This window comes from Rissa tridactyla, chromosome 4 (assembly GCF_028500815.1).
Source record: "Rissa tridactyla isolate bRisTri1 chromosome 4, bRisTri1.patW.cur.20221130, whole genome shotgun sequence".
Classification (NCBI taxonomy): Eukaryota; Metazoa; Chordata; class Aves; order Charadriiformes; family Laridae; genus Rissa; species Rissa tridactyla.
Genome location: NC_071469.1, coordinates 10,425,022 through 10,437,422, shown reverse-complemented (window position 1 = coordinate 10,437,422; position 12,401 = coordinate 10,425,022). Strand labels below are relative to the sequence as shown.

General features: G+C 40.3%; 1 protein-coding gene across 1 annotated transcript in view; it reads right to left on the bottom strand.

Annotated features, from left to right (window-relative positions):
- Window positions 1-1,089: 1,089 nt before the first annotated feature.
- SPON1 (spondin 1) overlaps window positions 1,090-12,401 on the bottom strand; it is a 201,216-nt gene continuing 189,904 nt past the window's right edge. Inside the window, exons 8-16 of the mRNA XM_054201316.1 lie at window positions 11,431-11,632; window positions 10,195-10,335; window positions 9,779-9,854; window positions 9,179-9,361; window positions 8,498-8,668; window positions 8,236-8,403; window positions 7,205-7,369; window positions 5,741-6,004; window positions 1,090-4,856 (exon numbers count right to left, since the gene is read on the bottom strand). Coding sequence (XP_054057291.1) covers window positions 4,693-4,856; window positions 5,741-6,004; window positions 7,205-7,369; window positions 8,236-8,403; window positions 8,498-8,668; window positions 9,179-9,361; window positions 9,779-9,854; window positions 10,195-10,335; window positions 11,431-11,632 — 1,534 coding nt within the window. The 3' untranslated portion in view covers window positions 1,090-4,692. The remainder of the gene's footprint in view (window positions 4,857-5,740; window positions 6,005-7,204; window positions 7,370-8,235; window positions 8,404-8,497; window positions 8,669-9,178; window positions 9,362-9,778; window positions 9,855-10,194; window positions 10,336-11,430; window positions 11,633-12,401) is intronic.

Below are 12,401 nucleotides of genomic sequence, written 5' to 3'. Positions count from 1 at the left end.
GATGCTGTAAATTGTCCCTCAGAAAAGTCTGTCTCTGTCCCTTGGTGTGAAGGTGCCCAGCTGACTCGTCCTGCTAAGCCAGACCACCGGGATGGCATTGCCGTGACAACTCAGCTCAAGCTGGGCAGGCTCACTGCTGTTGGTCTTACCTGAAGACAAAAGGATTAGCAATTTTTTTGCTGAAACAGCACTCTTTGCCAACAAACTAAAGCAGGGATTACAGAGTCAATCTGCCTTCGTGCTTCTGAAAGTGGCTACAAAGAGCGGGGCACCTCGCGATGCTCTTGTAGACACTGACAAACCTGCCTCGAAACAGCCGCTTGGAAATAGCGAGCATTTGTCTAGTAAGAGCAGACAAGCTACATACCAGCGGAGTTTTATCGGACCAGACTCTGCTTTGAATTGTTGGGCAGCAACTCCTGGGCTTGTCATTTCCAGCCTCTAGGTCCACCTCAGCCTTGTTAGGCTTTAGTTTTAGAACGGGGTTGGTTGTTTTTCTCATGACCACACTGGTTGTTTTTAGCTGGCTGCAAGATGTTACCTACAGTCGCTTTTCTACAGCGTCAGCTTTGCTGAGTGGCTCCCCCGAATGCTGTACTTTTCTGTGTAGTTACCAGTGATGTACTCAGGCACGCAGCGTTCCAAAAGAGTCTTCTAGCAGCATAAAACACCTGCTCAAAGTTTCACAAAATCTCAAGACTTTCTGAAAGCTCATTTTTAACAGTTTTTCCCTTGTTGTATCACCAGGCTTTAAAATGCGTTATTTTAAAGAGCTTCCCTTTTATTAAAAACCAACAGCAGCAACAAAACCAGCATGAGAGTAGTACAGGGTAATTTGAGTAACGACCCTAAGTTACTCTGTGATTTCTAAAGAACAACAAACTGAAAAAAAACCACTAATGCACATAATTTCCAAGTGGAAAGAATGACTGGCTCTACTAAATTCTAGCTCACTCCAGACATCTCATTAGCTTGAACAGGAGTAAAATGTAAATAAGAGGGTGACTCGACTCCTTCTATTGATAAATGTGTGGATTTTTTGTGTGTACATCATCATATTAGTTGAACAGAATGTCATACAAGTATAAATTTCATAGTAAAGATGTCTTTATTCCAAAATAATAATAATAATAATGTGTTAGCCAGACAGCTACAAAACATCTACACAAGACTTTGGTAAGAAATATTCATGGTAGCTTTTTCATAATTCCACAGCAAACAAAAACAACGAAGGAAACCTAAAAATGCAATCAAACTAGATCTTGTTTAAATTGTATGCTGCACACACAGAGTCCTACTGTACAGTTGTTAAGCCCCTAACTTTTCTTTTATATTATGTGTAAAGATTCTACAGTTTTTTGTATGTTAGAAAAAAACACCATACACACAATGCTAAAATCCGATAGTTGAGGTCTACAAAACTGGAGTGACATCTGTGCTTTCGGTTCAGCAGTTTTATCCAGGAGATAAGAGAGAGAACAGTTCTCTTTTTTATTGACTGATAATCAGTGGCTATTACACTACTAGAAAGTTTACAGTAACAATGCAATACGTCTACATATCGTATATCGGAGCTTTTTTTTTTCTGAATAGAAAATCAACCTCTTATTTTTTCTTCGTTTGTTTTTGTTTGTCTTTTTTTTTTTTACAAAATGTAACAAGCTTAAATATTTCTTTTGTATCAAGTTAGAAGACAGACAAGTGACTTGTAAAATGTTTCAACAGAAAAACAGTGTGAAAAGCTGAACCTAAGAAGGAACGACCACACGTTTCTGACCCAGTGCAATCTACGTTGTCATTGCATGTATTATCAAGGTGGGGAAAAAAAAACATTTCCAACATTCATAACTTTAATGAGCCTAAGAGAAATGACTGGAAATTACACTGAGCAGTCTCCTAAGAGAAAAAAATGTATATGGAGAATCAAATTAGTAAGAACCACAGTGAAAGGAATGCCAGATTGTTTTAATGGACAATTTTGTGGGCACGTTCAGAAAGATGCTGCGTATTTCCTACATACCTAAAGGTGTATTTGGACTACGTAACCTTTGGCAAAGGGAGTAATTAAAAGACAAAACAGCTTGATGCACTGGAACAAACATGAAAATAACATCGGTTTTAATTGATTATTTGCAGAAACAGGCACGGTTTTGCAAGATGAGCTTGAAGAAGTGCTAAGGGTTGATGAGATAAAACATTGTCCATAAAGTCATAGCATTTTTTTCCCATTCAAGAGAAACTTCCTTCTTCTGCTCCCTCTGCCCCAAGCTCTCACAGATCCAAGCCTACAAACCCCACTCTGTCACCTGTTTCGTCGTCAAAGGTTATTTTTTTGAATGACGAGCCCCAGCTGGGGTAGCCTCCGTCAGGCTCAGCAAGAGTGGCTCGCCGAGCAGGTGGTGCGTGGGTCCTGGCTGTGTGCGGAGCTCTGCCCTGGCCGAGCGCCTGGCATTCATCTCTGTGCCCTTCCTCTGCAACCATCTGATTCTTCACCTGAAATATGCTCAGCTGGGCACTCCTCCGGTATCTGTATCATTCCACTGTTTTTTGTTGGGTTGTTTTGGTCATAAAAGGATAACGTGCAAGGTAAGGTCATGAATACATTACTTAGGGACAGTCTTGCTGCTACGCCGCAATAGCCGCGCTATAGAGACATGAACTGCAGAATTTTTCACCAGGCACAAGGAGGCAAACTATCTGAATTAATATTATTAAATGAGCCAAGCTGTGCAAAATGTAAAATGTTTGGTTGTAGCATTAAATCTTGTTGTATTCTTTTTTCCCCTGGTCTGGTTCACTATGGGCTCGCACCCATTTCATTTAGCAGCGGCAGGAGAGGCTTAACGCTGCAGGTGGTTCCATTATTTCCCTGGCCCTCCCCTCATCCCAGGTATAAAAAAAGCTGTAAAATACCTTGAGGGGGGCGGGATGCCACAGCTATGGAAGTCCTGAGCAGCCCTTGCAGCGGTCAGTGGAGAAACGGTGATGAAAAGCCCTACAGTGTAACGCAACCAGCCGGTCTAGCCCGTTCAGTACCGGGAGGTCATGGGCAAATTCCCAGGGTAGCCACAGGGATGTTGAACAGCCTCAGTGGGTTGTGGTTCACATCAGATGCGGACACTTAAAACCTGGGTGTCAGGTTCTCAGGATTGTGACCAAGTGTTAAGGAAGTGAGTGAATTACTTAAGGCTGGTTTAAAGAGACTAGAAAATAAATTTTTCTCCATTCATTTCTCTCAAGCTTGTTTGAAGAGTTAGCATCAACAGTCTTTATTTTCAGTGCATTGTTATTACTTATGTAGAGACATAGGTGTATGCGGCCTTTCCTGGACCAAAAGATAACCCATCACCTTCATCTCCCATCTTTAATGTTAAATTGTTAAACTTACAGGACAGTATTATATTCCAATAGCAAGTGAAGCCCAAGGTCTCGCTGGTCCTACACCTGGTTACACGTAGGGATGAGCACTACCCACCCTCTGCAGGAGACGGTGCAGAATAGCAACAGCAATTCGGATGGTGAGGAGCTATTGCCTAATCTCAGGCAGGTTGTTGATCACTCAGGCGGTCAGGGGAGACGTTTATCCTAGCTAGTATATCTACAAATGAGTAATCCTCACAAATTTAGTAACTTTTAGATCCTCCTATACTCTGAGTAGAAAAACATAAACCGTAAATATATTCTTGTGTCAATCTGTAATTAATATTTTAAAAGGCTGTCATTGTTTCATTTCAGAGGCTCCCTTCCCTTTGTTGCAAGGGATGCGTGAGAACCTGGCTCACCCTTCCTCTACCACATCTATTATACTCTAAACCTCTTTCTCTCTTCACCTGTCACTAAACATCCTCACAAAACCGAATCTAATTTTTTAGCGTCTCATGTGGAAGCCTTTCCATGACACAGCTGTTGTGACTCTCTGGGTTTGGACCGATTTCTATTAGTTCTGTACCCATTCCGAGAGGCTGTGGATAGACCCAATATAAGAATTTGACTCTAAATACGTTATGATAGTCACACGTTTTCTTTGTGTGCTGTTTTGACTCTGACTATGTAGTGGGCAGACATCACTATTGAGCTGCACGAATTATTTCTTTTTTTCAGTTTTAAAGAAACAAAGACCATTTTGCATGGACCATAGTATCCACGTGAAGAGAAGTATATACGATAATTATTATAACGATCAGCTTAACCCAATAGTGTAAAAAGATAAACATGCACCTTTAATATTATTGAACCAGCATTACTGAAATTACTCCTTGGCATAGTTGTGTAATCTTGTAGGCACTGCTTTGGATTTTCAAAATCAAAGCGAGAGAGAAATCCTCCCACATATGAAACATGTCACTTTAACTTAGTTACGTTAATATGCATGCATCCCATGTCTTTACAAGTAGTATTTCTATATGGCTATTCCATGTCCACAGATATGTCTGTATTTTAGTTAAATGACTCATAATGACTTACTATTTTTATGCATTAAGGGCTGGCTGGAGTACCAAAGATTTACTCTCAGCATAAATCTGTGAGGAAATATTTATAAAATATATTTCTTGCACCAGCAAGACTAAAAAGCAAACCACACTGCAAAAATGAAAACTATTATACACTTTATATTTTTTTTGTTTTAAAAACCAAACCAAGGTTGACTTTCCATTTAGCTCAGAGTGCATCGCTTGGAAGCCTTGCGCTTTGTTAACAAGGGTGAACATTACACGCTCTCAGCTCCTTTTTGTCTTTGCAACTAGTAAACTGAGTACTTTTGGACCTCTTCTTTACCATCATGTAGCGTTCCTGAATTCCACCTCCACAGAGTGTAGAACATTCTGTCCAAGCAGTCCATGGTTTCAGCCTACAAACTGAAAAAATAAGTAATTTTTTAGTCAGCTTTTAGTATTTCAGCCTAACTGGTATGTCTCAATATGTGTACCACTACGCACGCGTGCACACTTACATCTTTTGAATCTAAGACAGCATATTGCCTAGTGTATTACAGTAGGAATTAGGAAACCCCAGCTAAGTATAATCAAGGTGTATTTGTCAAACACTGAAAAAATGTATTAAAAAAGAAATTTACTGTCTACATTATGAAACAGAGATAAAATTCAGAAACTGTTAAATGTCAGACAAGTGTGAACCACAACTTAGCAGCAGTAATTCATATCCAGATAATGTAAACTATGTTGATTCGTATCCAGATAATGTAAACCATACCACAAGACATTATGTTTTATTGATGTGAGGCATCAGTGCTTGATAATACTGTCCCTTGTTGAAAAGCAGTCCGAGCAGGTCTCTCAGAGCAGTCTGAGTCTGAATCAGATTACTGAGGTGGAAATCAATTAAGTTTTGAAATTCAGCCTTGGACCCAGGAAGAAATACTTCCAAAGTTCAAAGGTAACTGGATGCAAAGATTATTACCCAAGTCTGCAGAAATTGCAATCACTCCTTTGCCGGGTCTAAATTCTAGATTTTTTCACATTCCATACTTTGTAGTGAGGAAGCTAAAATATGGGAGATGGACAGATACGAGCCTTTCTCCATTGTGCCCTAAGCTTAGGTCACACATTTTTGGTGACAGGCAAACACCAAAAGTGGCTATGCTTTACTTTATTGCTAAAACCTCCCCTAGACTGAAGTGATGAAAATGTTCTCGCAGCACGAAGTGGAGCTGCTCACAAGCTCCTGTTAGGCAGAAAAGACAAATAGACAGGCGCATACTAAATAATGGTTTCACACTCACCTGGATACTGCTCACTATCTATATTTTTTTTCGCTTGTTCACTTCTCCTTTTTTCCCGGGCCTCTTTCCAGCGCCTCTTTTCCATACCTGGGCCTCTCAGGCACTTCCTTACTCGGCATTTTGTACGTTGGACAGTTTCTGGGCATGCTGTTCCTCCAAACTGGGGTTCTATTTTAATCATTCTCGTCCTGATCATATGGCCCTTTCCACATGAAGTATTGCATTCGGACCACTGGGACCACTCTGTTAGTTCACAGTCGATGGCTGCAAAGAATGAGAAATGTTACACGAAAGCCATGAGATCTAGAATTTTCGGAGTCCGTTTCTAGCAGAACTATTATTTGACTCCTTCCTCAATTTCTTTTTCAAGAGTGGCGCTGGCAGATCACTAAAATTACAAAGAACATATAAATAATTCTCCTGTGCCTTCTTCAATTTTCCATTCTGTACACCCATATGTCTGTTTTATAATGAAAAGCTGTTAAAAATTGAGTTCTATTTACAAAGAATCTGATACCTCTGAGATCTAAGCCTTACTTTACTGGTAGTGTTATGCAATAAGCAAGATTCAGTAATACCATTGTTCCTTAAAAGTTTTCATCTTTCAGCGCTGCTTAAAACTTACAGCCCCAGTGCATAGTAATCAAAATGATATTTCACATTATTTAAGAAAAGCTGAATTAGCAAATTACAGTGTAAAAGCCTTTTTAACCAATACTTTCTGTGAGAAGTAATGTAATTAGTTATAAAGGCTCATAAACCAGCTGGCAACAGGACACTAAAAGCAATCGTATCTTATTCATTCAGCAGCGCCTTAGGCAATCACGCTTCAAAAAGGCTGCAAAGCAACTAGAAATTTTCACCACCCAAGAAATGGGGGATTTTAGTGCAGTAAGGTAAAAAATCAATGCGCCTGACTCCGCACCGTCCACTGGCTGATATGATATTCCAGGTTGCAAAGGGATGTAGATCAGTAAAAAGGCTACGACACAGTTCAGAGCTGTATCAAACATGGAGCGAGCCTCTTTTGTGCTCTTTCTGTGAGCTAAAAGAATCAACACAGGTGATTTTAATCCTTCTTTCCATTCTTCCTAGCACACATTCTGCATTTATGTCAAAAATACGGTTTATAATCCTGACTTATTTACTATTGGGAAGTGCACAAACTGTTGCCTAAAGCTGTAGTGTGTTAAATATGCAGAAATTGTATACCCGAAGCAATATTGGTCATCAGTGTAGGGTTAAGTAAGGCAAGCTGAAATTAAGACAGGGTCGTATTCCAGCTCTCAATAGTTGAAAGTGCACGATAATAACAATAATACTGCAATAAAAACCAAAAAAAATCCACAGTTGATAATACTCCTATCTAAGAAGTGATGCTAAAAATTGGCGGTAAGAGTTTTGACCCATAGACTGTGCCACACACAGTTAGCCTCCTCTTGCCAGAGAGTTTCCCACACTTACGGCATTCAGGCAGCATGCATTTTTCTGCTTGTTCCAGCTCCTCATTGCAGTCTCCAAGCTCAGCAGCAGATTTCAGCATCCTTTGCCGGGTTCGCATTCCCTTCCCGCATGTTACACTGCAGTCACTCCATTCAGACCAAGGAGAGAGCAGACAGGGGATGGTATCTAATAAGAAAATAAAAAAGTAATGAATTCTTGTTATATATAAATTACGAAGGCATACATTTTGAAAATAATACAGGTGGAAAGTGTTTCATCTGGCATCAACCAATTATACTTTGTTGTCACTTGGAACAAAATGAATCACAAGCTGAATGATATTGCTGAAGAAGCTCAGAAAACAATATATTAAATTGAAAGGGTTGCTTGGTTTTCTTTGCTATCTTTTTTCTAAATCTTATTCATATCTGCAGAGTCCCAGTGCTTCCAGGGAATAAAAAGTTTAAGAAGGTATGTTTCAATCATCACTCCTGTAAAAAAACCTGTATTGTTGCAGTGGACAGGACTGGAGGTCAAATTAATATAGTCTAAAATGTGATAATTCCACACTTTATCTACCAAAAATCTTTTTAAACTTAATTCTTTCAGTCTTTGATGGAAATCTTAAAATTTCTTAAGAAATTAAAAACATTAATAGTCACAATAAGGGTGAGACTGGCTGACTGCACAAAAGGACCACCTCAACTTCTGAACTGTTCATAAGCTAAAAGGAGAGGGCCCTGTTATAATCTAGCTTTATAATTAAATACACCTCATTTTCCATAAATTAGAGTTGCTTAGGTATGGCTTGCTAATATACACGTCACTGTATGGGTAATATAGTAATAGGATGCCACCAAATATTTTTCACTGATACTCTCATCCTGATGGTGAACATGGTATTTAATGCACATTCCTGAAGGGATCTAGTTTTAAGGAGAACAAGAAAAAAGCAACATTGCTTCTGGTTTAGCTATATTTGTGCGATAGAGCAACGCGTCAGACGTGGTGCCACTCTTTATAGTAGAGGAGATGAACTCATGGACGCTTACGGCATTCAGGCATCATGCATTTCTCTGCCTCTGTAGTTTCTGCCTTGCACATGGATCCATCAGCGGGAGTCATCTTGATCATTCTGTGTCGTCTCTTCATCCCCGTGCCACAGCTAGCACTGCATTCATCCCACTCTCCCCACTCCGTGACCAGGCAGCTGCTAGGGGCTATTCAAAATGGAGAGAGGAAATAGTTCTCTAGTAGAGCTCAGAGAAAAAAATGCTTTGGGCTGGATTTCACAAAGCCGAGTAAAATACTTACAACATTCCTCATTTACAATACATTTCTCAGTCTCTTCAGTAGGCACTTTGCACATAGAGCCATCTTCAGGGAATTGCTTTACATATCTCTCTCTAGATCGCGTTCCCATTCCACAGGAAACACTACAGGGGGACCATGTAATCCAGTCAGACATCATGCAAGTGGAACCATCTAAAATACAGAGAACCATTTCAATTGCTAATATTAACAGAATTGCTGATAAATCTGTAGCTGCCCATTTGTGTGCAGTATCACTTTTATGCTGCCTCTCACATTCTCTCCTCTCCTCTGTTGCTTATTTTACTCCTTTCCTTTATACTTCTGCGTACTGCGTGCACCGATTCAAGTGAAGTGCAGAACTGACCAGAGACAGCTTCAATTGTTATTCTTCAGCAATTATTCCTCTGTTTGCCGTAATCCAAGTCATACAGCAACCAACGGCTTTAAGAACTTTAAAGGAAAAATAAGCACTACAAGGTGGTGTTCTCCTCCCCTCTTTCCTCTTGATTGAGCACTGGAACGGGCTGCCCAGAGAGGTGGTGGAGTCTCCTTCTCTGGAGATATTCAAAACCAGCCTGGACGCGTTCCTGTGCAACCTGCTCTAGGTGACCCTGCTCTGGCAGGGGGTTGGACTAGATGATCTCCAGAGGTCCCTTCCAACCCCTACCATTCTGTGATTACCTTCATCACTGCAGCCTGGACCCATGCATGGCTGAAAATCTTGGGTATCTGGGCAGGGCACACTGAGGTCCAGCTGAGCTTTAAGCATTCTCTGCCTCATCCTCTTGCCCTTTTCACAGGTGGAAGAGCTGCAGGCTGACCATGGGGACCAGTTTGAATATATGCAGGTCTCAGGGGTATCATCTAAAAAGTAAGAAAAGGCAGTGAACATTAAAAATAGATTGTCCTCCATTTGCTTCTTGGCTGGCAATTACTTTAGATGTTAATAGGATACATTCATTCCTCCTGCACTCTATCTTCTCCGGTTTTAACCCAAAGAAAAAAAAAAGACTAATTGCCAACTTTAATTTTAAAAAAGATATTTTTATTTGAACCCCCAAAGGCTTCTCTTATTGCTTTTATAGTTATTGTCACCTTCCAGGTACACATGCAATTTCTTTGCTGTATAAGGGAAGACTAATAGTAGATACCAGAGAAGATGAAAACCTAAATCACTTTTTGGCTTTTGCTTCTGAGTCAGTTTTGTACTTTATCTAGAAATGACAGTGGAGAATGGAACAAAATATAAATTAGTACAGCACAAACTAATTTAAAATGTACCTTCTTCTTTTTCTTCTGGTGCTAGATCTGCCACAATATCATCTATGTTATCGGGTACGATATTGCATTGCTCCCCCTGCAAAGAAATTATTGTGGAGGTTGGATACAGGAAACTCATCTGTGTACGCAGCAAGAGGGGCTAAAACAGCACTTTTTTCTTTTCTAATTCTTAGGTGTACTTAATGAAAAAAAACCCAGCCCCAGTTCAACAGATGTAGTAATTACCAGAAGTAGGAGAAATAATACCTTAAAACAGTTTTAGTTCTTTTCTGCCATTATCTTTGTTGTGGGTAGGTTAAGGAGGGTACATTTCGGGGGAGAGGAAGGATTGTTTCTTTGCTCTATGGAGTATTTTGCTTGCTTGAGAGTTTTTTATATATATATATATATATATATATATATATATATAAAAATACCTTGCGTGCAATTCTCTCAATGACAACTCTGGCTACCAGCTTGATAGATCCTCCTTCTGGATCATAAAATGGGCTCTGAGGATGATCTAAGCTTGTGAGTGGTCTGATCTTCTCTTGAGGCACTGTAGGTTTGTTAGGAGACTGCAATCAAAAAGAAAAAAAATATTAAAAAGGGAACTAATAATTCATATTAATAGTACAATTCATCTGCAGAAATTAAAAACTTCTCATGAACGCTATATTGGGAAATTCCGATAGAAGATGAACTCAGTACATTCATACTTAATGGTAAGGTTTGGGTTTTTGTGTCAGGAAGCACAAATGGTTTGGGTTTTTTGTGTCAGGAAGCACTTCTCTAACACTATGGGATTCAACCCTGAAGCTGGCTTCACAATAAGATGCAAGCCTTGTTGTGTGGTTAGATAACTACATTAATAAAAAAATATATTCAACATGCCTCCAGAGCTGCACTACAACTGGAGAAATTCCTTAGCTTCTAAAGAGACCAGTCTGAATGAAAAAATCAACCAACTTCTGTCATCTAAAAATGTGCGTGGAAAGTGGAATATGTGTGGTATTTGAGGATATGACTAATCTTGCCTAACTTCAGCTGCCTATATGGTCTGTACAGACACCTGGTGTAGGTACGCTTGTCGCCTGTGGAGACCTAACCGATTCAGTAACTTGACGTAACTCATTTGGTCAAAACCAGGACTTTACCTGAGGATGATGTGAATCTCTTCCTAGACTGAGAGTGTGATGGAGACAGAGAAAATGGATGATTTTAGAGTCTCGTAGTGATGAGAAGTCCAGAGTTTCAATCCCTGCCGTAAGGAATAGTTAAGTTTTCTGTGCCAAGCAGAATAGTTGGCATTGCGTTGAAACAGTAAACTCAAGTTGATGTGGCTGCTGATGGCAGACAGATTTGTATCAAAGGGCTTGGACACCTTAATGCTTAGTTTTGAGCAAACCAAGTCCTCCATTTATTCAATACGTGAATATAATAATATCCCAGGTGAATGTAATATTATCCCATTAATAATAATGTAATTCAGACACGACGACTGACAGTAATTGTAGCTAGCATCTGTCTAAAAGAATTTTATTCACTATAAGCAAAATTTTTATTAGCGTGGTATAAAGGCATATATAGCATTACCATGGATCCAACAGCTTTCATTCTTCACTGCTTTAAGGTAAACTTTACACTTAATATATTACAAATAGTCCACATACCTCATAGGTAACGCCACTGTCTGTGCCAGCGTCCCAGGGTATTAAATCCTGAACGACTTTCTGAACCCAGCCACAGTCCTTGGTGCAGAGGTCTTCAGCGGACAGGCCCACGTTCCAGTCCGGGCTGGGGCCGAGCATGGTGAGGAAGGACATCAGGTGCCGGTGACGATCGACAGAAAACTCAGCAGAGGGAGCAGCTCTCCTGCAAATTGGCCATAGGGAGACTATTAGCAAATGAATTCGAGTTTGCTGTTAGAGGGCAATGAAACTGGTGCTTCAAACTGTGAAATACTGAACGCTGGCATGACGCTGCCTGGTATGTGGAGATGGAGCAGCAGGACAAGGAGAGAACTCCTGCTCAGCACTCCGTATTTTTAGTCTCCACGTACCATCTGAGAAACTGCTTTGATATCATTCTAGGATATTTTGAGTTTAACGGGTGAGAGAGACGTAGCAACGAAGAGCTGCAGCAGCATGCTTACGTCTTGGTTGTGTAATAGCAATGAAAAAATCTGTCACACCGCTTAGGAAAATCTGAAGTAATATAACGGAGAAATACCCTGAGGTTTTGATTGCTGGGATATTTTTGACACCGCCCCAGTCCCTCAAGATAATACAAACTCCAATGCCAAAAGTACTTGGAAGTGCTACTGTGCATGGAAAAGCACTCATTAATAGAGTCCTAGTGCTCGTATAAATGAGGAATTAATGGCCACTGCCAGCCCTAGAGAGTTCAGCCAAGACTTTTGCAGGTGTCTGCCAGAGTATGTGAAAACGCCTCTATTCATCCAGCCTTTGTCCGCCGTTCCCTTAGGAAGAAACCGTGCTGAATCACGCAGTGCTCTGCGATGCTCACGAGCAACTATCGCATTCCTATGCAAACGGAAAATAAAATCAGGCCTGAACTCTTGGTTTCTCTTCACAGATGAAAAGCTGGACCTTTTCATGGCATCTTTTTCATGAGCAACAAC